Genomic DNA, 27,135 nt, shown 5'->3' with positions numbered 1-27,135 from the left:
AATGGTCATTCACTGGTATGCGGTCAATTACTGGTTGGTTTACCCTACATGTGTATTTTTTACTGTAAAGCCATCTTCAGATTCAGGGAGCGAAAATTCCATTCTTCAAGGTAGTGACATGTCGTTAAAAGACTGGAACGAAAACGAATGCGTCTGATGCGGAGAAAACTATTTCGAAATCTCGAAAAGCGACGATTGGATTAAGTGTGTGCGCTGTAGCCGTTGGTTTCATGATACTAGATGTTTCAAGTACAAGAATGTTCGCGATTTACGTGGAAAACTGAAGAAGAAATAACATAACAATTAACTTCTTCGTGTTTTATACTTTTTCATAAGCTACACTTTTTGTAATTTCTCAAGGTCGGTCTACAGTGGCTGGACCGTCTAACCCCGACATGCGGGTGAGACCGACTAGTTGCAGTGCCAAAGTTTTTGGTTGAAAATGAAAACAAATATTTTAATTTATCGCACGCAATAATTTATGTAAACTCTAAATTGCTTGTGGTCTGCTTTAATTTCTACAAAACGACATGTGAAAAACAAAGATGCAACAATTTCTTTTTCAAAAATTGGTCGAACTATCCCGGACTTGCAATATCGATACCAATCCTCTCGCTGCATTCGCGTTATAGGGCAGGCCGGGGCTAAAAGTTCCGATTTCGATAAACCATAAAAATGACTGGAAAATAATGTAGTTATTCTCTTCACTATGGACTAATTTCTTGTTAAATTTATTATATCTTCTGATTTTAAGCTTGTGTTGAATATATTGTAATAGGTTTCCCATAGAAAGTAATTTATTTGTGGCTGATCGAAGCGGAACTTCTTACCCCTACATGGGGCAAGTTGTTATCGCATTGGGGTAAGTTGTTACTATGATATAAGAGTTGCCTTTTAATGAGATATTTCATTTTCTAATGAAATAAAGCAGAATTTTATTAATAATGGTTATTTATGAAGGTTCGGACCAACAAAAATGTATTATCTTTAAAAGAAAACCAAAAGCGACAGTTTTTATTTATCTTTACGCATAACTTCGATCGAAGTCGTGTCCCTTTCCGCCTTTCATTCATATGTTCGCATCTTAAAGCACAGCGGAAACAATTTATACATTTGCGGTAGGTCTGTGACGATAGCACCCCCAAATTCGAATTTTTGGAAAAACTCAACGGCATTCGTTTGTCCATCGTTTGCCCACGTTTGCCCATAAAAAATTTTTTTTTGCCCACCCTCCAAAAAAAGTTATGAACAAAATAAAAAATTTGTCTTCATCACTCACGATGAATTCATTTCAATTTTTTAAAAGAAGGATACGAATATACCCGATCTGGCCACGTTTGCCCACTCTCAGATTTCATTTGCCCACCCTCCAGAATTTAAATAAAAAATAAAAACCGCGAAAACATGGGTATAGATGAAGCGATCGCGTTAAAGTTCGATTATTCTCGAAAATATTATCAAAATCGTTCTTTCAACGGTGCAGTTCGTTAGTTTAGATGTAGAAGAGATTTGCCCATCCATTAATTTCGTATGCCCACCCTTCAGAATCGAATTATTAATGAAGATAGCCAAGAAGTGCGGTACCCGTTAAAGCGATTGCGTTAAAGTTCGATTTTTCTGGAAAATATTATCAAAATCGTTCTTTCAACGATGCATATCGTTTGTCCAGATGTAGAAGAGATTTGCCCATCCATTAATTTCGTATGCCCACCCTCCAGAATCGAATTATTAATAAAGATAGCCAAGAAGTGCGGTACCCGTTGAACCGAATACCTTTCCGTTCGTTTTTTCCCGAATGAATTATCAAAATCAATTGTACTTACCGTAAAGGTTGAAGGTGTTTGGTGACATTTTATCCAAAAAATGTTGCACACACTTCTTTCTCACTTTATTGGAACGACACTTAAATTTGTATCGCTCATCGAACACTTCACACTTTTCACACATCTGCAGCATGTGCAGAATAACACCAGAGTGGTTATCTAGTCATTTTTCACTAATTACCGCAATGATATCGCACAACGGAAAATAATATAATCTCACAGTTACTTCACAAACCGTAAATGAATGCACGGTCTTGCAAGAGTTGCGTCCGAACTCTGTAGACCGACCGACTTTCGTGCGTCGTTGGAAGGAATTCGAGGGTATCGCAGACATCTGTTTACGTTTCGGCACGTTCGATGACGACACGCAGTGTTGATACCCTAAAGGGTAGCAGCGCCGAGTGCCACTACCGAAACGTAAACAAATGTCTGCGATAGTCTCGAATTCTTTCCAACGACGCACTTCTTGGCTATCATTATTAATAATTCGATTCTGGAGGGTGGGCATACGAAATTAATGCATGGGCAAATCTCTTTTACATCTAAACTAATGAACTGCATCGTTGAAAGAACGATTTCGATAATATTTTCCAGAAAAATCGAACTTTAACGCGATCGCTTCAACGGGTACCGCACTTCTTGGCTATCTGTATTAATAATTCGATTCTGGAGGGTGGGCATACGAAATTAATGCATGGGCAAATCTCTTCTACATCTAAACTAACGGACTGCATCGTTGAAAGACCGATTTTGATAATATTTTCTAGAAAAATCGAACTTTAACGCGATCGCTTCACCTGTACCCTTCTTTTCGAGGTTTTTATTTTTTATTTAAATTCTGGAGGGTGGGCAAAGGAAATCTGAGAGTGGGCAAACGTGGCCAGGTCGGGTACATTCGTATCCTTCTATTAAAAAATTGAAATGCATTCATGATTGGTGATGAAGACAAATTTTTTATTTTGTTCATAACTTTTTTTGGAGGGTGGGCAAAAAAAAAATTTTTTATGGGCAAACGTGGGCAAACGAAGGACAATCATTTCCCACCGAGAAATCATTAAAATGTTTTCATGGGGGTGCTGATGCAAATTTTTTTTTGCCATAATTTTTTTTTTGAAGGGTGGGCAAACGAAATTTTTTTATGGACAAACATGGGCATACGATGAACAAACGAATGCCGTTGAGTTTTTTTAAAAAATCGAATTTGGGGGTGCTATCTTCACAGACCTATTTGCGGCGGGGCAAGTTTTTACGGTAACAACGTGCCCCAAGTCACGGTAACAACTAGCCCCTACCGACACATGTAGCAATTTCAAAGACTATTCTGCTTATACATGTATTCAAACGATAAACCCTATTACACCATGTTCTTAAATGTCATTTGATCCATAAGAACGATTCAATCTATAATATCGACGTTAAATAATTGAAATAGACCAAAATGTAATGATAGAAAAATTTTTACTTATCTGGTACGCGACTAATAGGCCCTTGCTTACAACCACACAATTCGCTGTCGCGGACGCAATTAAAATGGGCGAGAGAGTGGCGTGATCAACTCACGCGGAAAAAATAATTTAAAGTACAACGCTCTTTTTATTTTGAAGATAGAGCCGTCGGAACAACTTACCCCCGGAACTTTTAGCCCCGGTCTCCCCTACCTACAGAGGTTAGGCCTAACAACAGCTCTGGCAGTGTACCAAAATTGGTGAAATAAAGACGGCAAAAAGAAAAATAAATAAATAAAATATTTCTCGATAAATTTCCACGGGAGAAAAAGCTTTCCCACTGCAAAGGGTGTCGCCTGAGCATTCGATAAACGCGAATAACACGCGAATGCAGGTGTGGCACGCGACCGCCGTTGAATTCACGCAAGCTCCGCGCACCAGGCAGCTCGGAGCGGACCTCGGCAGGGCAACATAGTGATCGTCGCCGTGCCTCGTGTCGCCGTGTAACGCGATATCGCGTTAAACCGTGCCCTTTCGCCTGCCCGCTATTTCCTACCGACGTTTTTTCCTTTCCACCCGCCGCGTTACCGCGCATTTCGCGTGCCGCACCTCCCTTCAACTGCCCTCTTCTCGGAGGACGTTAAATGGACCGCGGTGAAACCAAGGACAGAAAGGGTGGTGCCTCGCGTCGTTTTAATATGCGCGCTAGCCGCGTGCTTTCCGCAGAATCGAAGCAGTTGGCTTCGTCCGGGAAGTCGACCGAGCACATCTGAATCTGGACTCTTACAGGCTCGCCTTGTCGGAGATCTTTCCGCCACGTTCTTTACCGAAAGGTGCGCGTGGACGAAGCGTGGCGCATGGGAGATTGACTCGCTACCGAGAACGCGCTAACGATTTTAATAACATTATTGAGAGAGCCGGCGGACGACAGGAGGAGAATGATTTGCGGCGTGTTCCCAGCGGCAAATTGGACAATTACAAGACGGAAGCGTAGTGCTGGAGGTGTTGGGGTAATTCCGGGCTAACGAAAGCCCGTGGAACGGAGCGGGCAAGATCGCATCGGTCACCGTAGCGGGGTGCGAGGCGCTTGATTGAAAGCGAATCAAGCTCGTGGGAAAGCAGCCCGCCGCCGGGCCTTAATTGCTCCTGAAATTCGGCCCGTTCCGAGAGGGTAGAGGAGCGTGCGAGGCGCTCGACAATTCCCTCAAAACTCGCCAATTTATCGTCGATCGTTCACGCGATTCGCACGGGCCTGCCACGAGAGCGGAGCCGCTAGCAAACGAAAGGTGCCGTACACAAAAGAGCGTTCACTGAGATAGCGATCGCGAGACGATGCCAGAAACTTAGGGGAGAATCGTGGCTAAACGGTGTACAGCGAACAATCGAGCCAGTGTCCACGATTCTCGCCCGTGGATACTTGATCGAAGATAACCGACGACGATGATACCCTTTCGACCACCTCCGCGAGACGATCAAAGGAGGATCGGATCGCCCGACGTCCCCTCGAACGAATGGCCGACATTTGTCAACGCGGAAGCGAACAGCCGAATAGTAGGCTAAGGGGGAGGACAGGTAAGGGCGAGGATTTCGTGGCACGTACGCGCGGAGATTCATTGGACGTGACGCGCGAGGGTACAGAGGGTTCCGTTGAAAGCATGGCCGACGACAGTGGCATTCTTTCGCGCGATGACGGACGCACGGAACGAATTCATGCAGATGAAGAGTCGCTTGCTTCTCCCGGCCAGCAACGGCGAAGAAAAGGGGAGCTGGGACGCTGTGGAGCCGTATTACGGATTCACCGAACGATCTCGGACTCCGCTCCATTATCGAGCCAGCTAATCATATGCGGCGGAGCTGCTAAATCACGGCACAAAGGACCGAGGGGCACGGGAGCGGTCCAATGGCAGCGGCTCCAACAGAGGACTTCGATTTGTCTCGATCGCCGCGACTCGAATATCAATTCCTTGCCCGGCGATTACGGTACACCGGGGGACGTTTCGCGAAACAGAGGCGCAGGTACGTGGCGCGTGTGCGAGGAATTCGGATTTCGATTTCGAGTGGCCAATTTGGATTGCATTCCGCCGTGGCCGGAGCGGGGCTTGGAATATTATTGGCTCGCATCGATCACCGCGAGGGACTGGAGAATAGCGTCGAAGGAGATGAGATGTCGCTCAGGCGCGTCGATAAAATCACAAAGAACGGAAGAGAAGGAACGAGACGCGGCGGTGGATGCGCCGGCCGATCATTTTTCATCGTGGATCGCATTAATTACCATCGGGATCGCTCGATCGCCCGGCGCGGTCATTAAAGCGATCGATTAAAGGAGGGGGAGAGAGGTCACACCCGACCGCTGCTAATAGTATACGGTGCGCGTACGTTTAGCGCGATCGATTAAAGATACCCTAATGATTCTCTCGTAATTCCTCGTCGCCGATATCGCGCCGATCCGCTCGCGGTGCCCCGAGGTACCCCGAGGCGAGGCCGGTCCCATTTATCATTTTGCATTACAAACGCTGGTGTCTCGATGAAATTCGCGAACGTGCCCTCGTTTCCTGCTGCAAATTTCCATCTGAACCGAGCAACGATCGAAGGTGGGCCGCGGCGGAGGGGCAGAGTCCGCAGATCGATATCATTCGGTGTATCTTAACGGTGCACCATAATCGTGCGGCGCACGAACGGCGAGCGTCCTAACAGGCTTCCCGAGAAAAGGGGCGCGCAGGTGAACGCGCGAAATGTGCACGGTGCCGAACCAGATGCCTTTTTGGCAAAAACGTCCCCGGAACCGTCGAGGCGGATTACGGGAAAACGGCTCGGGAAACGGTCGACCGATGATTTTACCGTTCGTCCTCTCCTCGAAGATCGGACGCCGATCGACCCTCTATCACGCGATCTCGCGCTCGCTATTACATATAGATAGGTAATATAAATTACGACGCGGTATCGGTTTGTTCTGCGACGCAAACACGCGCCCGCTTGTGATTTACGATGCTTTTTATCGATCGCGAAACGGAAGAGCCGCGCCGCAGAATCTATCACGGTCCAACCAGGCTAGCTTGGACTGGTATGAAGGTTCGTTGAGGAAGTTATGGCCGCTACATCCGCTTCCGTCCCACGCTCCTATATTTCCCTTTACAGTCAGCCTCGCTGCTACTCGCTGCCCGATACTTAACGGTTTACGACGCGCGATCTTATCAACCCCTCGATGGTTCCTCGAGGGCCTGCGGCGCTCGGCCCTTCCCTTAACCGAGCGCGACTACCCTGCTCCCTTTCCTTCCACCGAGGAAATTCTTCAAACGTCGAAATCTTTTTACCCTGTTACCGATTATCCCCGAGGACCTACACAGCTCTGGCCCCGCTACCACTGGCATTCCTGCGGTAGCGAGGCACTTAAGAGACTCCTAGCTCCTTGTTCTATGGGGGCGATAAAAACCGCGTAAAATGTAAGACGATCCACTTGATGCCTCGCTGCTGATAACCCTTATCGCTGCTTCTACAACTTGTTCTGCGAGAGAAAACACTCCGCCAGTTCCGCTCTTCGTATCCCCCTTGGCCTCGCGAACTTCGAGTTCCTCTTCTCCGAAAGGGGTGCGCTTGGACGATTCGTGGAGCGCAGATAGAGATGGGGAGGCGTTACTTCCGAGCCGCGGGATCGACAGCACACAGTCGCCAGCCTAGGAACTTTCTGCTACCGTGCCAGCCGTGGCAAATTGCACGAGCAGCGCGCAAATTAGAGACAGCGACGCGCCGAGACAAAGCAGGCAGGCGGTGTGCGTTGGAACGAGACCACACGGTGCACGACGAAAGAAGATGTTCACCGGGGATAAGGGATCTCTGGCGCATTGTGCGGTGCATCGGTGCACGCGACGCTGCACGCAATCGCAGGTACGTGTACCTGCACGGCGGTGAAAAGGCGGAAGCAACGGTAGCCGCGACTCTCCGCTCGCAGCTCCTATTAGCGGTGGCCGTTTATTCGAGGCGTGCGAGCACTGGATCACCGGTGCTGGGAAGATGGGCGCAGCAGGTGGAGGCACACGAGGGGGTGACGGCAGAGGGAGGACCGATTCCTCCCGGCTTCTAATTGCTTTCGCACTCTCGTAACTGGCGTGGACGGTCGCGAAATTGCTCGACTGGCACGGCTCAACGCACTCGCCACTCCGTTTATCGAGCAAACGCGGCACAAAGCGCGGCACGTGCTTCTTCTCCGCCGGGGATGCCACCCCCGAGGAAACGAGCACGCTCGATTGAACTCGATCCCGTCGGCGATCTGGTCGCATCCACCGCAAAGGGGACGTTCAGTAGTTCTTTCAATTAGCGAGTCGAGAAGAATCTGGGATAGCGGTAGTAATTAATTCCAAGTCGTCAATCCCTTGAATCGAGGGAATTTCCATAAAATGGGAGCAGTGGTCGAGACAGAGCTTTGGCGTTCAACAGCCTCCTACTAGGTGATAATCGTAAAACGCCCTATTTCCTCGAGAGCAATCTCCAGCATCTCAGTTGGTACGCAAAAAGACGCTAAATATTCTAGCTCATATTTGTCTATTTTTTTCGTTTCATTATGTGTATTTTTTCTTCGTGGGAGCACTCGGGAGCAGATAAGATTTACACTAAATTAAACAGCATTAAAAGAACTAATTGTTGTCAAAAAAATAAAAGAACCGATGTTTCGCTTTTTTTTAATTCCCTCAAGATGCAACAAAAAGAGTAATAATTTGAGCCACTTGTACGTATCCATATCTTTAAATGCAAAAATTTTTAAATAATAAAACGAAAAAAGGATATATTTTGCTTATTTCCAAAAAAAAAGAAAAGAATTTATAAACCCAACAAAAATGCAGTGGCTAAATATTTCCTATGTGCAGTCTGTGGCAGCTTGCGTTTGGTTATTCGACTTTGAATGTAACTGACCTTAAATCCTTTATTTATTTTACTAAGTTATGATGCTCTTATGTCGGAGGACTGTTTACTACCAATTCCATGAAATGAAATACAAAATTTAAAAATTCAAATTTTGCTTTTCGAACACGTGCCGCGACACTGTGCGGCGGCTCGCAATTGTTTCAGTTGTAAATCTATGTCAGAAATAACAAGTTCAAAAATTAAAATTCTCTGACTCCTATATTTAGGTATTTAATATCGCGGCCCGCGTAGAGTATTAGATTCCCATTTTTGGTCCCCAGAGGTTGCTCAGCACCGCAGTAACGGACGATGCAGCCTTCCTAACCCCGCGATCCTCCGTTTTCCCCGAAGCTCTGATTTATTCGAGGGCAGATAACGCTGAAAGGAAAAGCTGTACCGTGTTTCTGTGAAACGGGGCCAGGAAATTTATCCTTTCGCTGGATTTCGCCGGGAACAGTCCCATGTTCTATATATACACACTTGCGTCGGGTGATATCGAAACACGGGAAAAGCTCGGTTTCCCTGGTTTCCCTTCTAAAATTATCGGGCGCCTGGCGGGCAACAATGCGGCACGGGTCTGCAGCGATGCACGTGGACCGCAGCAGTCTGTTATCCTAAAATTATCTCGTCCTTAGGATCGGCATCCCGTTTTACTGGGAAGCTTGTACGTATCCGAGGACGGGTCGCGTGCCGTCACCGGGGAGGACGCGTCCGATGGGTCTCTCCACCGTTTCCCGTCCTGCTCCGTGTTCGGCGGTGTGGTCGCGCCGTCTCGCTCCAGTCGACTTCCTAACGCCGTCTGGAACGAGCCGTGGGCCCATCGCAGCTGCGAGCTGCCGCAGCTCGTAACTCTTCTCCCGCGAGAGGACGGTAATTTAAAACGAACTATTGCGTCTGCACATGGGAAAGCCGCTAACTGCGCTCGTAACGGAGCAGACGAGGCGGCGAGGAGACAAACAGGGGACGTCAGTTCGACGCACGCCCCGACGGGCCAGCAAGGCGACGTATCCACTTTGCTGGCTACGCGATGGCCAAAGGAACATTCAATATCAAATTGTTGCGATTCGGAGACCCTGTTGATGGTTTCTATAAGAAGAGAAGGAGGAGGCTGGATCCACCGGGGAGGATGGTCTTTTTGCGCTGGATGCGGCTCACCCCCTAAACGCCGCCGCTTTCATTTAGAGTCTAGACGTCCCCTGGGCCGGGTTCCCGGTATCTCTGATATTTATAATCGCGAAACTCGCCTCGCATTAAAAGGCCCGATTCTCGGATTAGCGGAAGCCAGTCCAGTCTTAGATCTCGCGGCGAGAGACGACCGACACATGTCGTGTCAAAAGCCACCGCTCCCCAGCCTCCTCTCGCCTCCTCTCGCTCGCCCTCCGCACCCCTCTATTTCTCTTTCTTCCCGCGGCCCTCCCCGTCGCCGCAGCCCCACGACATCCCGTCTCTCGCGCCACTCCATCTCTGCTTCCCATTTTCCGTTCTCCACTTTCAAACGTTCCGTAAATACCCCCGAACGACATCGTTTTCCCGTGCATACTATGCGACGCCCATCGAAAGCTCATCGGCTCCGAGCCCCGCTGGGGGCATAGACGACTAGATCCGGGGATCTAGACCTCGTTTGCAGGAGGTCACGATGCTCAGCTTGCCCACAGTTCGGTGGGAGGAACTCGAGAGAAGCCATCAGGCATCGAGTTCCTCTTCCTTTCCTGCTTCCAGTTGCTACCCGAGACCGGGACACGTGAGTCGCGTCGAAACGATCCTCGCTCTATTTACCGAGGGTGGACGCGTCGTCGCAGCTCCACGCGCGGTCCAATAATGCGAACGAGCGTCTCGCGGATAGCGCAATTAAGCAAACGGCGCGTCCCAAGCGTGCTTCTCCCCTTGCTCTCCCCAATATCCGCGCGATTTCAGCAGAGATTCCCCCGGCGCGGTCGCGCGTCGACAAGTCGAAATTAATATAGTTCGAGCCGCGAGTTCGCCGCGGAGACAGGCCGGAATAATTCAATAAACGGCGCGACGACCTTAAGTCTTGGCTCGTTTGCGGTCTTCCACCTTTCCTCCGCGCGATGGAAGACCCGAGACGCGATGGCTAGATTCCTCCGGCGGGGACGTTAATTATCATCGCACATCGCGGTTGCGAGCGAGGGTTAACGCGTGTTAGACCAGTGAAATTAGACGGAAATCTGCCCAGGCTACGGAATAAATCCCACCAAGCTAAATTTTGGTATGGGCCTTTACTTGGTCGTTTTAAACAATATGACAAAACTCCCCATCCATCCGACCGCCGCTAAAAATTTTACAGAGGGTTAAAAAAAACAACTGTTTTTCGCGAATATCTCGTTATCTAGCAGTTTTGCGACAAAAATAGTTATCATACAATTTATAGCTTAGGAAATTCTCTACAAAAAACGTGGTATGAGTTTTTTCGTAGGAATAATGAGAACGTCAGCATCGTCTTGAGCCTTTTTCACGTTGATGTTGGCAGCTTCCAATTTTTGAAACAGCATAGCAATAAACCTATTGATGCTGACGTTCTCATTACTCCTACGAAAAAAACCCATAGCACCTTTTTTGTACAGAATTTCCAAAGCTATAAATTGTATAATAACTATTTTGTCGCAAAACTGCTAGATAACGAGATATTCGCGAAAAACAGTTGTTTCTTTTCAACCTTGGGATTTATTCCGAAGATAGATCCTAATTTCACTGGACTATGCGCGGAGCAGAACGATACTTGACTGGTAGTAACCGTCATTTTTCGGCAGCTGTACGCCGAGCTCACGGGCACGCTGCCGGCCATTATGTGTAATTTTCGGGGACGAGGTGGCAATGTCCTGTCTCGCGTCACTTTTGCGAATTTCCGCGCGGAAAAAGGGGTGCAATTGCGCCGCGCGTGCCGATCGCCGCACTTGCACCGGCCCAAAGACTCGTTCGCTTTGCACCGGCGGTACGTTTAACCGCGCCAGGGTCCGTTCGCGTCTGCTTTTCCACTGCGAACAAAGGCCCGGGCGACACCTGCAATCACGGAAGTGGAGGCGCGCACCAAGTCCTCGCTGCGAGATCTGGGCTCGATAACCACTCGGGAGACAGCGACGCTACTCCGATCGACGCGCAAGACTCGGGGGAACGCGCCGGCAAATGAACGAGGCCCGTGGCTCTTTTGCAAGAAGATACGAGGACACGTACCGGCGACAGTCACGCGCGACTCCTCGTGTTCCTCGGACAATGGCTGTCGTTATCGGCGGAGCGGCTCGCGTAATGACGGAGGCTTCGCAAAATTACGTCAACGGTATCGGAGGCACGCGGTGGACATTGAGGACGATGTGGGAGCGTGGATAATCACGCTCTAGGAGATCCGAGGCGGTAACGACAGCGGCGTAAGAGACGTTATATAGGAGCCATATAAATTACCTGTCGCCGACCACTGCATCGTGGAATCCGTTCGAACGGGGCATTTGCATGAGAGAAAAAGGCTGCATTGTGCCGGAGATAATTAAAAGGGACGGCTGGTCGCCTGAACATCTCCCAAGGAACGAAGAATCTCGGTCTTTTACGCGCATTCCGGCTGCTCTGTCTCGTCCACGTGACGAAAGTGCAGAGCGACTGGAGAAAGGGTCCTTCGTTCGGTGTCGCCCATTCACGGCGAGAAAAATGTCCGGGAGGTTTGATACGGCTACCACGACGGGAGGGTGGGGGGGAGAGGGAGTAGCGGGGGCGAAACGATCTGTAATAGTCGCGCACGAGCGACACGGGGGGAAGGGAATCAGCTGACAAAGAACGATCGGAGATAATCTGCCTTTGTGGCCGCGGCTTGAATCGCGAGACACCTTTGTGCCGCTGTGGAACACGAGACCGTGAATGCGCCGCGGAGGAAGAAAGCACCAGGATCCCGACATTTGTCTCCTCTTTCCACGCGGATGAACGAGAACGAGGGGGCGAGGGTGAAGCCGGCCGGGGGTGGGACGATATTTTACATACACACGAGTACGCGCGAGTGTGAACGGTGAATGAATACCGGCGACACTTGCACCCACATGATTCATTGAAATTCAAATGATATCTCTACGCGCACGGCCCCCTCTTCCCCAGACCACTCTTCACTCGCATCTCTCTCCTGGACCAGTCCGCGCGAGTGTGCGAGTGTCCGATACGACGGGACGCGCCTCGTTGTCTGAGACTCGGCTGACACCCCATGGAAACGCGCGTGCTTTACATATATGCTTATAGGCCGACCGAAAGATATTCATTATAATAGCGAGCACACGGCCCGTGTAATATCATGCAGCTTTGGTATGCTAACCGGGGTCAAAATATAACTCTTCCTATGGCGTCGAGATTCGTGTCGGTCGTTCGTCGTCCGCGCGATGGAGACATCCCCGGCATTCCAGCGCCGGCAAACGGGCGAACGCGCTTCCTACGCGGCCACCCTCTCACGCGAGCACGAGCTGCTACCAGGGTTTCACGAAAAGTTCGCCGGCGAAGGGAATTGCACGCTGATTGCGCGTAACGACGATAACTCCTGGGGGTTAATTCAGATATGCGACGAGTAGAGGAGGCGAATGACGTTCGCGAAGGAGGAACCGACGGTGGAAAAAGTGGAGGAAGACGTTATTGCTCCTCTCATCTCGTGGCGTGCGCGAGGGAATTGGCACCACGCGATCCGCGCGATAAGGAATAGACGAGCATCGTTACGGGCGGCGTATTCCAGTGGCTATAGGGTAATTATGGGAGAGATGCCGGACTATCGGTATTTCAGAGATGTCGATAATAAAACACACCATTGCTGATTTCATTTGTTTCAGGCTGTTGATTTGGGTCAGCTTGCCAAGCAAGAGCGTGTTTCCTGCATTATTGTTAAAGATTTTGCTGTTTTTCGAGGTAAGCCTAGCGCACTTTGCCTGAATAGTTATACGTCGCGTTTATTTTTACTATCGCAGTAGCTAAGAATTCATAGTTTTTCTTGATACAACTTTTGTAATACGTTAAAGGGACCTTGTAGAATACTTCCTTGGCAGAATAGGTTACTTTCGCTTTGATATCGTACTGTTTTGGAAACTAAGTCGATTTAAACGATGTTTTTAATGTTTAAAATAACAAAAAAGTTTTTTAAAATAGCTAACGTGGTATCTCATGGCAAATTATTTATTTTTAAGTGAATAATCTTGTAATCCAAACATATTTGTGAACTATTTACTCTTTTTTCACATTTTTTTATTTTAATCTCAAGATGCCAACTAAATATAAAAGAAAATCTAACGCTAAGCTTAGAGCTCAGTGGAGTCAAGAAGCTTTGATCGAAGCATTACACCAAATATTAGCTTACAAAAAGAGAAAGATCAGAAAAAAACGTAGGTAAAGGATAAATGTAAGCCTCAAGAAGGAAGGAAAATGAAAATTCATATGAAAGTGGTTGAAGTTCAATCAAATTGGGAGAATTATGATACCACGAAATCCAAGGCTGACTGGATTATTTGTTCAAAATGTAAAAAGTGGCTGCATGAAGCATGCACCCTGTATAACACTATGTGTAACGAATGTGGGAGGAAGAAAAAAAGAATATTAAATTTAGAAAAGCAGAAATAATATCTGTACCTACTGTACCCGTTTAATTTTCCAAATTTATAATCGTATAAAATAAAAATGTTTCATTTTACTCTGTTTTTACTATTCTTTTATATATATAAAAAGTTAGAATTAACAAGTTTAAATAAAAAATTAAACAAGTATTAGTTTCAATTTTTTTAAGGGTGCCAAATATTAAAATTCTGATTTTCTTTAATACTAGTAGAATCACAAGATGTTGAACTAATAACATGTATCCTTGGAAAACATTTCCATTGCAAAATTTAGACACGGTGACAATTTTGCGTTACGTGCAGCAGCTCTCCCACGATTACCCTATTAGAAGGCAGGGCAAAACCGTCGATGACCTAAGGGAACTACCCTGGATAGAATCTACGGTCGAACGTTATCCTTCGACTCGTATTCCACACTCTGTACACGATCGTTATTATTGTATCTGATCGAGGGAGGAAGCGGGAAAATTGCAAAGTTCCCTGGAAGTAGAAGGGCAACTGACGCGTCTCGTGACGGGAAATCTCATTTTCGAGCGGCGTAACGAAGCAATTTACCCGCCAGCCGAACGCAAGTATCGCTCCCCGATCAATGCGCGCTCCGGGCCGGCGATTCCTATCTCCGTGGAATTACGCGGAATGACGGATTCCTCGTCACGACAGTAACAAAGTTAAATATCGTTTTGCCGGAGCCGCACGCGATGGCGACGCCGAGATAGGCGCCCTGACGTCTTCCTCCAACCCCGAAGCCAGCTCCGGGCGCAAACATCGTGGACGGAGCTGCTCGGAACGCCGCAATTGCAACGCTCGCGAGGCGTCTCGCCGCGGGACGGCTGCTCCGAGAAGAATACGTCCCGAGTGGAAGGCCAGGCTGTACCAGCGGAGGAGAGGGTGTTCGCTGGTCTCGAGAGGCGCGAACGAGAGTGAACGCCTCTCTCAATTGGCCGCTTCTAACGAGCGCGCGCGGAAAGCGTAGGTAGCTTAATAGCCGTATTTACAGCCTCATCCAATTATTGGGTAAACACGAAGAATCCGCGGGTCAATACGTCGTTCTTTCCTCTCTTTCCCGTGGCTGAAGGAAAACAGGTGGCGGCGGCCCGTTTACGGGTAAGCGATGCAGGTGTTGCGCGCGGAGTAAGCAGATTAGTCTGGCACGGTTCTGAGACGCAACACGGCCACTTGTAATTTCGCTTTTCCAGCCCCGTCGTCGCGGAATTTCTTTGGGATTGTTCCTCGGGAGGAGCCGAAGCTGTCGCCGCGTCATGCGCGAGGCATACCTCGGATTTCTTTTGAAGGAGACCCGCTGCCGAATGCAGGCGAGGATTAACAAACCGTTGCACCGACGCTTGGAGAAAGGAAGGGTGCCACAATGGAGGCAAACGCTCGGACACAATTCCCTCTGTGGCAACGAGCCTCGTTCCAATGGTCGTCCCGCTGCACCCTCCCGTAATTGCGCTTCTGCATGCACGGACCCGCTAATTGATCGATACGCGGGAATACGGAGATAATGACCAGCGGGAATGCCGGCGGAAAAAAAGAAACTCGGCAATCCGCGAGCAGGGATATTAATCGATCCAGCCACGTTCCAGCCGCTAATTAATACGTCGCGAGTGGGACAGAGTCTCGCCCCCGTCGCGTGGATGCGCGCAACCGCGCAAGATTTACGGAGGATCGAATCACCTCTGTCGTCGCGATTAGCGCGGCTCGGCGATTACCAAGTGCTCGATAGACACGTACCTACGACGTGCAAAGTACAAGTGCATTTGCATGGAATTTTTGCTCTCGTGCGCCTCTCCTATCGCAAGGACATCGTAGCCGGGACTACTTTGTATCGCGAAGCTACAACGAAAAACAATTCTCATTATTATCGGCACTCCGCAATCGCGTTGCGCAACAATTTCTGCTTGTAACGAAGCCCGCATGATAATAGAACAATTGAGCAAAGTCACTCTGATTGGACGAGTGTTATAGAAAAATGTAGAAGCTATTATCGTCATGCAATGGCTTTATTGATAGAAAAAATGAGAAACGAAACTACCTGAAATAGGTACTCTAACCTGGGGGAACATTGGCAGTTACTTAACATGTATTAAAGAAGGAAAAGGACCAAAAGTTTATGCGTTTTCACACTTGTAGCACAATCACAGATGGATACGATGTTATGATAGGATACCTCGAGCAAATTTAAAAATATTAATTACAAAAGAATACGCTTTGAGGCTGCATTGAATGTTATTGATAACACGAGTAAAATATGTCCATTGCAGATATAATTTTCAGGATTCCCTAGTTACTACGAGTACTTTAAAAAAATATATTCCAAGTCGGGAAACTCTATTCCCTACAAGTGAATGATTACTTGTAAATAATATTTATATGATGTGCCCACTGAGTTCCATTTACCCTACTTTTCCCAAACCAAAACACAACGATCGACGACAGCAGCGCAGCCGACCACCTCGAATACTGTACCCCTTGTCTCCGACGCGCCGATGGCTTTGCATAACGATAATGCGCTTGCATAATCGCAGCGATAACGCGAGCTGGACCCGCCGAGCGGCTGTCGTTCGTTCGCTTCAAAGTGTACCAAGAGAAGCAGACGAACGCGAAAGCAGCCCTGCGCGCTCAGGCTGCGCTCGTGGGTGTGCATTATACATGCCGAGCGCGCTCACCAGCACAGCCGAGCGACAACGGTGTAAAGAGCCTGCCCGCGCACGTATATGCCAGCGAAATACCCGGCAATTTGCAGGTTTACGAGTTATTTCACAATGGCTGCAAAGTATAGTGCCGAGGCATTATAGTTGGCCGTGGTAGCCCGAGTGCACGGTCAGTGAACGGGTGTTGCGCGGGGAGGGCTGAAGCGCGGCAAGGCGTACGTGTAGGTGTACTCGCGCGGCCCTCGTAGCTCCGACGCCAGCGTCTTTCTGGCCGTCGAGCTGCCTTCCCTGAGTCCAGTAGACGCGCGGGCCTCTTATTGAAACGGACTTTAAACAGGACGGCCACGAGGGAGCCCCGACCTGGTACCCTATTTCAAGAAAACGATCCACGGCCTGCAAACTCGTCGAAGCAGTTTTATCCCGAAGCGCGAGGTGTCTCGTCACGCGGCTGCGGAGAAGCTTCGAGGAAAATGGATGCCGAGCATTATCGCCGGCCCCCGCGCGGCGATATCGGAATAAAATATTCAGATGGAGAGGAATCGGCGATAAATGTGGGCCGCGGGAGCGTTGCTCCCTTTATCGCGCAATAATTTGCATCGCTCCACATTGTTATCGTCGCTCGATAAAACTGGCCAGGAGCCGCGACGGCCATTGGTTCGCTCGGAACCGTTCGATCGATCCGAGGTGAAGGGGAGCGGCGAGGTTAAATTTGGCGCGTGAGATCGAGCCGCACGGAGCACCGGGCCCCGTGTCAGCCCGGGAAAGGGGCGAGATCCTGGGGGAGACGGAAGGGAAGGAGCAAGCATCTCCGCGAAGAGGAAAGATTAAAGACCCAGCAAGTACGCCCCCACCGGAATGATGGATGCGATCCGTGAGACGCGGGCGCCGCTCTTCGAGTAGGTGGAGACTTCCATTTTCATTCCTCTACGCTTGTTCCCCGTCTCTCTGCCGTCGCCCTCGCGTTCACCCGCGTCTGGACGCTTTAATCAGCGATACGGCTCGCGCAGACTCCGCTGCGCGCAACCCCTCCACGTCCGGGGCCTCTCGTAGGGTCCTCTGAGTTCTGAAGAGATCAACGAATCCACCAGCCAATGAAGACAGTGGAGCAGATAGACAGTCGCGGGTAGACTGTTGCCGAAGGTGATGCGATGTTTGGAGAAATGGTAAATGGACCAGAAGAGGAGAAGCTTGTTCCAGCAAGAAGCTAATAGTAGAACGGAGGGACGCGTGAGTCCTCCTCCACCTACCGTTCGATGAAGCAGGTTCGTTGCGGAGGGACATAGGTGGACACTCCGCGCGCGAACAACAATCTAAATGGTAATCCAACACCACACCCTCTTTGCAAAAAGTGAAATGCTCGCCGGTAGCGGCTGCCTGGCCGGCAGCGGCCAGGCAAAAATATCCGCGCGACCGCAGAGGGCACCAGGGGACAAAAAGCATTAACAAGGCTGCGATGCGCGTCCAGCTAATTCTATAACTCCGTCCAGTCCGCTGCTATCCCTGCCAGCGTTATTCCTTTCTTTCACCATTTCACCCTTCCTGATTGCTCGTCTCTCGCCCCGGCCGCCATTCTTCCACCCCCTCCCCCCCCCCTCTCTCTTCTCCTTGCGCGGCGAGAAACGCCGTCCGGAGTCGGTATTCGGGGACGGTCGGTGGGTAATTATCTCCCAGCCGTGTAAAAATAATAATTAGCTCCCATCGTTGCATTAATTAAAGCCCCCACTACCCACCGCCCGGTCCTTCCACCTACTTCTCCCGCACACGAGCAGTTCGCCGCCCGTAATTACGCGTCCCTTATGCCAGTAACCACTGTCCCACAAAGGGCGACCGCTTTACACGCCCACGACACTCGCGCGAGCTCCTCCGGCACACACGCCTGCCCGCTTCCACCGTCCACCGCGAGGAAACCGAGTCTCGAGCATGCTGCGACACGGCCTTTCCCTTTCGAACGCTCGTCGATAACATGTAATCGATGGGATCGCTTTACGATCTGCAGATAATTGCAAGAGAGTGATAAGATCATCGATACTACTTACGAGGGAACGTATGGAACCCGCCGATTTCGACGAGACCCTGCAGATTTGCAGAATAATGAAAAACATTTGACGCGTAGTTTTTGTGGCAATCGATAATGTTGAAGGAGTGAAAACAGCCCCTAAAGTTGGGGGTGGAAATATCTCGAGAACTATTAGGTGTAGGAAATACTTATTTTTGAAGTGTGAGTTTCTCAAAGACGAACCCAGTGCGGGATGGGTTAGAGAGGTGTTTCTAACCTTACCATTGATATTAGTGAAATATTTATTATACTTAATTCGTTAGATACGAGCAAGGGCGCGTATATTCAGTCCCGCCCTCTTTGGATCATTTTCAATCTATCGTTAAAGGCCCGAACTTTTCCCGCCTGTTGGGAAACCTCCCTAGTAACCCCTATTTTTAAATCTGGGAAACCCATCTGATGTTCCGAACTACAGACCGATCTGCATTAATAGCGTATTACACAAAGTCTTTGAAAATATTATAACCGAAAGGCTTAGTCAAGTCTTTTCTCATATCATCTGCAATGAACAGCATGGCTTTGTATCGGGTAGGTCAACTGTCACCAATCTTGCCGTCTTATGTAACTATGTTGCCACCAGCTTGGAATCTAACCTGCAGGTCGATTTTATATTCACAGATTTTAGTAAAGCCTTCGATTCAGTGGATCACTCCATCCTATTGTCCAAATTGTCGGCCATTGGATGTAAGGGCAACCTGCTCTCCTGGGTGAATAGCTACTTATCGAACAGGCGCCAAATTATTCGTATCTCTGCCTACCTATTCACATCCAATGGATGCACCATCAGGAGTGCCCCAAGGGTCCCATCTTGGACCGATTCTCTTTAATATCTTTATTAATGATATATATATGATGTGTTCTTACACAGCAAGTTCCTTTTATATACGGATGACCTTAAGATCTATGAAAAAATATGGGGGCATGCGGACTATCGTGATATACAGTCTGATCTTGATAGACTTCTAGGTTGGTGCAATTTAAACAAGCTAAATCTTAACTTTTTCAAATGTTATGTCATGAGGTTCTCTCGTAATATGAAACCAATTGTTTATCCGTATAGACTGGAGAATGCTCTCCTAACTGAAGTAATTGAAATTAAGGATCTCGGGGTTCATATCATATCCACGCTAGATTTTTCCAAACACTATACAGTGATTACTAACAAAGCCTTGAAGACTTTAGGGTTCATAAAACGTTTCTCTGCCGATTTTGTAAATATAAGTACTATAAAGTTATTGTACATATCCTTAGTCAGGCCTCATTTAGAGTACGCATCCGTCATATAGTCGCCCAAATCAATTAAATATTCAATTCATTTATAGGCTTGTCTGGGATCTGATTTTGCATCGATGCTTGTTAAACTATGGTAAATATGACTACCCTTACTGCACGCAGAACTGTAACTGACATGTCCTTTCTATACCAGATCATTAACAGCAAAATTAATTGTTCTGCACTACTCTGTACTTCCTCTTTTAGGGCGAAGCTACTCAGACTATTGTGTCAGGAAAACCCTATCACGTCGTTGTAATCATGTTTTGTATCGGGCAATGCCCGTTTATTTTCAATAATAATAACGCCCTACAATTCCCCCTGAAACCTCCGATGGGAATATCACCTGCCCCCGATATGAAACGACTTTAGCCAAGCGCAATCGTCGAGGAATGATCCGATTCCCCGATAAAAGGGCCAACGAGAGGTATATTTGTACGTAGAGCTTAGGTACTTGCCTGACGCACCTGTTTGAACTGCTCTTCGAAGCTCCAGCTGGTCTGCTGCTGGTGGTTCGTCCCCGTCGAGTTGTTCTGCGAATGATTGCTGCCCTCGCGAGGCTCACCCCCGTTCCTGGCGCTGCCCTGCGACGACTCGCTAGAATGCGAGCTGCCCGACGATGTCATCTGATTCCCCACCATGCCGCCCATCTGATTCCCCGATTGCGAGTGGCTGTTGTTCTGCGCGTGATGCTGCGGCGTCAGAAACGCTGCTGGCGGTGGAAACGAGAACGGCAGGTTGAACCCACCACCCCCCATTGCCGCTTGGAGCGCTTCCAGGCCGCTTTTGTTGTTCAACAAGTCCACGTCGTTCTGCTGTGGGATTGAAAAATCGACGTGACCATCTGCTACCACCTACCGCGCGAATTTGCGCGCGAAAATCTCTTCAAAATCATTGCCTTAACGATAAGAATCACGGTTGGCGCTGCTCGCGCCCAAGACCACGAACAATGGCCCCGAGTCGAAAGCAGAGATCGTAAAAAATAGTCGGCCTCTACATATGCTCGCGCAACGAGGAGAAGAAGAAACGAACGTTACGACCGTAGAGCCACGCGGTTGCGACAACCCCTAGCCGCTCGCAAAAGCGCGCGCCTCGCAAATTACAGTTTTTCCAGGCCAACGAACGCTTAATTCTCTCTTGACCAAGTTTCGCCGGGAACTACATCGATAAGCCTTTCAACGGCGCGTTTAAAATGATAGACCGATTGTCCCATTTCTATATCGCCGCGCGGTCCAATTGTCCTTGGAGAACGCGACGGTTTCGCCCGGCTGTCGCCGCGGGCGAGCCGCGGGAAATCGAAAGGAGCGTCGGGGAAACGGCGTTGTCACTGACCTCCATTTTCAGCTTGGCCAGAAAATGCGGATGGTGCGTGCTCATCAGGCTGTTCAAGTGTGTTAATGGAGTAGGTGTACCGGCCGGCGCGGATGCATTATCCGAGGAGGAGTGCGTGTTACCCTGGAGTGGCTGCTGGGGTAACTCCTCCCCGCTCTCCTCGTCCTGGAGGTCTGGATCCGACAAATCCTCCTCCTGATGCGACTGAAAGCAGAGTACGGATTCTGGTTAGACTGGTTGCCGCGATAGCTTTCTGCACGCGATAACGCCGCGATTACCACTTATTAATTCCGCAACGCTCGATGCATGCGTGCGAATAACAACGAGCTGAATCGCGATCGACTTTTTGCTCGCGGCGGGACACGTAACTCCTGCGAATACACGTGAAAAAGAACGCTCCGAGTTACGACGCCCGAAGGAATTAATATTTAACAGCATCGCGGGATTAATGGGATCAAGTTGCTCCGGATAATCAACGGATCTGCGTTTGGTAGCGGTTGATCGGAGCCAGTGGTTTGTCTAAGAATCTAAGTGCCCCGCGTTTAAGAATATAATATTCCCGGTGATGTATTGTTTGCGCGCACCGGTAGCGCCGCGAATGCTAAGCATATTTCATGGTTATTTGAGTCGAAAGAAAGCCTGGGAACGTCGATAGGCGATATCAACCGAGCAGGTATAATCTTGGGTAAGGAGGGCAGATATCGAGGCATTAAACATTAATTAGGAAAATGGCGAATGAGGCGCGTTATATACGGCGAGATAGCCGCTATCGGGCGTCATTATTATGCTACGGGTGTCATAAGTGTTTTACGGCTGTGCCCGTTGCACCGGTGCCGAGATAAAACTATACAAAGTGACATTACTGGGAACGGAAATGGGCATCGTAAAAGACACCGGAAAAAATGAATGTTTCGCAGTCCTCGTCGCTAATCGATTCCGTCCGACCGTCTCGATAATCCCAATTCCCAAATCAACGTGGATAATTGCCCGGAGGCAATAGCGACGCTCCTTTGTCCCAATTCCCCTTTGTCGACTGCGCAACGAGCTTTAGAGCCATCGTCTAACGAAACTCGCGAGCGGTGGCATTATCGCCAAGCGGCCAATTGCTTTCTCACGATCGTATCGCGGAGTTATTAGTTATTGCCACTTGCTGCGGGTAGAGCGAGTGCAAAACGTACAGACACGACTCGATAACCTGGTCGTTGCTCGTCGAATATCGCATGCCAACTAGAATGCACTAAGTAGAATGGGTTCTGTAATTCTAGCGAGACGAAAGGGGCATCTAGCTTTCAGATTTCAGAATCATTGGCTCAACTGTGCCTCGATCGTTTCACCGAGGCTCAGGGTTCATCCCCAGAGAGGTTTCCCCGCCCGGCGAGCACTTTCCGGGGAAACAGAATTCGAGGGGCGTTCACCGCGTCGCCGAGGTGTGCCCCCCTTTATCTAAGGGGCGCAGCATGCAAATAGATTCATCGAATGTTCGAGTGTATTCAAATGGCTCGGTGAGCGTCTACCTGAAAAAGGCGGACTTGGATAAACACACCACCTATCGAGTGCAGGTGCCGCGGCGCAGGGTGTACCTGCGATGGCACCGATCTCGGACGGATCTGTGATCGAGGGGGAGAGAAGGAACGGAGGAGATACAAGGACGGTCCCTTCTGTCGGCATTTTGAGCACGTGTGATAATATTGACCGTTCGCGGTGGCCGACGATGCATAGCCGCCGCACGGTAGATGGGATCCTAATCAAATACGAAACAAGCTCGTCCCTATTCGAATCTATCCGGGTGTGGAACGATCGCCGAGATTCCTGCCCCCTCGATTATTAAAAATTAAAACGCACAGGATCTCACCCGCACGCCAGTCTTTGACTAAACCCAAGCGGCCCGCAGTGGGGTGAAACACCCTAAATGTTGGCATCAATTCCTGGGCGTGATGAAAACTTGTGTTAATTAAATAACTTAATCAAAAACGATTATTTATAAAGTAAATAAAACAAAAGATTCCTCTTTTAAACTAATTTAATACACTTTTGTACATATTTAATAACACAATCTGTGAAACCTTTTTATTTTTTTTTAAACGGCAATACAGTGATCGTGTGAACTATTTTGTCTATTTTGCGTCTATTCGTGTTAAGCAGAAAGGAGTCCTACTTAGTTAGGGGAAGGTGGAGCAAGACGAGGTACCCCCCGTATTTTGTGATACAAACGCAATAATTAAAATTGAGCATACGCGTTAGATGAGTTGCTATCGGCGCCGCCAGTGAGCAGCGAATCAATGAAACATGTGGACGCGTGACGAAGTTAGATCAGAATGATTATTTATCGGGACTTCCTTACTTTTTCCTTATTTTTAGCACCCGTGACAGTGATATAATAATATAGAAGATCTATAAGGTACGTATGTTATTTTATACTTTTGTAAAGAATGTTTCGGGCAGTGTTCATATGATAGTAGTGAGACGAGAAGGAGCATGATGGGGTAATGAAAATGAGAGTTACCCCATCGTGCCCCTCACAAACCTAGAAATAAAAATCAAAGTTTCTCATTGCTCCAGGATGGTTAAAAACTACAGACGGAAAACGGAGCGAGGAAAATGATACTTCTTTTCTATTAATTAGTCCAAAAGAACATTCCCTTGTGGAACGGTGGATATGCGGCCAAATATGTGGAAAATGGGCTCATTTCTCCTGTGTTGATGTAGGAGATGAGGACGACGAAGCGATACATGTGTGCTTCCTCTGCCAACCCAATAATAATTACTGTATATATAAATATGCTTTATTTATATTGTTTTTTAATTAGTACCCCATCTTACCCCACCGGTGGAACAAGATGGGGAGAAACGACTTTTTCTGAATTTATTTATTTATTCCATTTAAACCTGTAAAACTTAAGTCGATTCGCAGTTAAACTGAAAGACTTATTACCAAAGAATGGTTCAGACATAAAATTGATTAGTTGATTACGAAAATCTGTGTTTTATTCATCATCAAACCTTAACTACCCCGTCTTGCCCCACCTTCCCCTAATGGAGTTCCTACATCTAACTGTCTTTGACCGACTCGGGTAGGGAAGGAAGAGTTGTAGAAGCTGTGGATGTACGTTTTATTGTGCGGACATATTTCAACTATTCCAGGGATAAAAAATCAGATATGTAAACATTCTTTCGTACATCGATTTCTCGCCAACTTTTAGGGTTACCCACCCTACTGTGCGGCCGCCGTCCGTTTCCGATAAGAACCGCCGCGAAAGCTGCGCGGTGTGTCGCGCACGTTTCGCGAAAAGTGCGCGCGTAGAAAGTTGGCCCCGGGAGAAAGAGGCAGGCGTGAAAATGAATTACGGCAGTTAACGCCGCTGCTCGCATCGGTATTCCCATCTCGCGCGCTGGGTCCTACAAATCATATGATTGAAGAGGTGCACGGGGTGCTCGAGAACGATGCCCGTCATTACGATAATCACGGCAGAGGCGTCCAAGCTCTGCTATTGTTCTAACGCGGGCGTAGGTGTCGGAATATCTGGGCAAAAGGGCCGTCAACGGTCCCCGCGTCGGGGAGACCTAACCCACGTTTCTCACCTTGTTTCGGGACAGTTTCGGGTGCCGCCCACGGCAGCGCAGGAATTCGCAACATCAATTCTGCTGGCCCTCAAAGAGGATGTGTCTTCTCGCGGCTGTGTCTCCAAGCCTCGCTGGCAAGACTCTCTTTGCGAGGAACAAACAGAAGATTTATTCCTCTCCGACGTTATCTCCGCTTCTCGTTCCCGATACGGGTTTAAGATGAATCGAACGAATCAATAGAGCGCGCGGCGACGCTCGCCGTTCCTGGTCTATAAGCCGTGCCACGTGATGCTACAGGTAAAACTGTTGTACCCTGGGCAAACAAGTGGGCGCGGCCTGTTCCTCCGCAAGAGGAGAATCACTCCCACGTTTCTGTCACCGGGGGATACCTGTAGGTGATTGTGTCCCTGCATAATTCGTGGGTTCGCCTACCGAAAACACGTTCCTCGGGGCACTCGTGCCGAGCCGTGGGCAGTTAATCGAGTCACAAGAGCTCTATTCATGCTCTCGACGCCGCTCCTCGCCGCCGACTGGGCGCTCTCTTTATTAGCCACAATGCCCCGACACCTGTACAACGCGACGCATCAACGGATTCGTCCTCCTCGAGGAACCGAATGACGTCGCCGAACGAACCGTCCATTTAGCGACTATTCTTAACTTTGCTTGCACATCAGAGGACGCACCGAGTGGCTTTTTTAGGCATCGAGGGGATCATTGGGTATTCGAGGACTCCTGCAAGCTATTGTTTATCGTCGCGTCTCGTTGCCCGATGAATTTAAGCCGCGTCGCGAATCGAAACGTCGCTTCGGTACATGGATTTAGGAATCGCGCAAAGGACACACGCGCGTACACAGAATAGCGGGTGCGAAGTCGCCGCTCGGCCTCATGAAGACATTTTAACGAGATTTAATATATCCTAGCCACGACAATAGCTAAATTTACCAGAGGCCAGGCCGCGACGCGTTATCCCTCACGAGGGAGCCGCGGGGCAGATAACCGAGCACCGTCTGTGATTTATCGCCCGCGCCGCCGCCGCCACGGTGCGATTGTTTTATTGTTTATACCTTATAGTTTGCACGCTCGGTGTACCCGTGGTGACTCGGTTAACAAAGGCCCTCGCGACCGTTCGCGCGTGCACGCGTGTCCGCTCGCACGCCTGCCAGTAAATCATCGCCTAAACGCTCCAGGCGCCCCGCGGTCGCCGCGCGTCCCTAAATATTCTAATTATTGTCCAGCCTATCGCACCCGTTCATCGAGAGCCGCGGACGTTTCCCGCTTCGCGGCGAGATTCCTCGCCGAGTGCGGCGCGGCTATGATTGATGGAGAGGTGAATTCGCGCTGTCTTCGGTTTTATTGATCGCAGAGTGGTCTCGCGGAGAACAGCGGAGCTATTAGCAGACAAATCGACGTTAATATCGACGCGGCAACGGACTTGCCGCCCGCAAAGTTCAAAGATCCTTTCTCCTCGATCGCGGCGAATCGATTCGCGCGATATCCGCCGACTTATTGCGCCGCGCGGGCTTTCGCAACGCGACGGTGAAAAGGCGACGCTGAGCGGACGTGCGCTGACGATAAGCGGGGCATTGGAGGAGGAGGAAAGCGCGCTGTCGGCCGAGCAACGAAGACGAAAGGGACGAGGACCGAGGAGATGAGCGGTGTTGGGGCTCGCTGCAAAGCGAACGCGACGAGATTAAACGGAGTTAAAGGCTGCGCAGCCTAGCGCCTCGAGGCTCGTGGGTGTCCTCGTCGTGACGAAGTGCCGGGTGCAAGCTGGTGCACGGCTCGAAAAATCGAGGAACAGTACGATTCCGGGCGTATTACACGGACGATTAATTTCACCTCACCTCGACTCCCCGCGAGATATATCGCGCGGCTAGAACACCGTGTCGCCAAGATTCGAGATTATTCGGCGCATAAATTGTCTGCGGGTAAAAAGCACTTCCGAGAGAGACAGTGTCCCGATGATTTATTTTTCAAGGATCCTGGTCCGTTTTAATTGTTTTCCCAGCCGCCTGGAATTTCCCGCTTGTAAAGCGTAGGTATGCAGAGTGGTTTTACGACCACGGTCAAGGCTACTTATATAGAGTACCTACTACCCCTGACCGTTGTAGAGAACGAAACTGTTGAGCGAATAGAGTAATAGTGAGATAGTTGCCGTAGCTTACGCAAAATTGTCATCGTGTCTAAATTTTTCAATGAAAATTTGATTTCAATGAAATTTTTCCAAGGATACATATTACTAGTTGAATATCTTGTCCTACTACTAGCATTAAAGAAAATCAAAATTTTAATATTCGTCACCCTTAAAAAATTGAGATTAAAAGCATACATTTTTTAGGAGAGACGCCGCAAGTGCGGGAGTGGTGCCGCATTTCGAAAAACGTTTAAGTTTCTATTTGAACTTGTTAATTTTAACTTTTTATTTAAAAAAACTAGTAAAAGCAAAGTAAAATGAAACGTCTTTTTAATTTATACAGTTATAAAATACAATAAAATTGGAAAAATAAATAGGTGCAG

At 48.8% G+C, this 27,135-nt stretch overlaps 1 protein-coding gene across 3 annotated transcripts in view; it reads right to left on the bottom strand.

Moving 5' to 3' along the window:
• The window catches only part of Retn (retained), a 114,862-nt gene that overhangs the window by 50,697 nt on the left and 37,030 nt on the right, over window positions 1-27,135 (bottom strand). Inside the window, exons 2-3 of one of the 3 annotated variants that reach the window (XM_076819318.1) lie at window positions 21,058-21,261; window positions 20,184-20,537 (exon numbers count right to left, since the gene is read on the bottom strand). In XM_076819318.1, coding sequence (XP_076675433.1) covers window positions 20,184-20,537; window positions 21,058-21,261 — 558 coding nt within the window. Of the gene's footprint in view, window positions 1-20,183; window positions 20,541-21,057; window positions 21,262-27,135 lie in introns of all 3 variants that reach the window. The other 2 variants (XM_076819317.1, XM_076819319.1) reach the window with 2 other exon arrangements.

Source organism: Andrena cerasifolii, chromosome 9 (assembly GCF_050908995.1).
Source record: "Andrena cerasifolii isolate SP2316 chromosome 9, iyAndCera1_principal, whole genome shotgun sequence".
In the NCBI taxonomy this organism is placed as follows: domain Eukaryota; kingdom Metazoa; phylum Arthropoda; class Insecta; order Hymenoptera; family Andrenidae; genus Andrena; species Andrena cerasifolii.
Note: the sequence above shows the minus strand (reverse complement) of the source record. Positions and strands in the feature narration are given on the sequence as shown.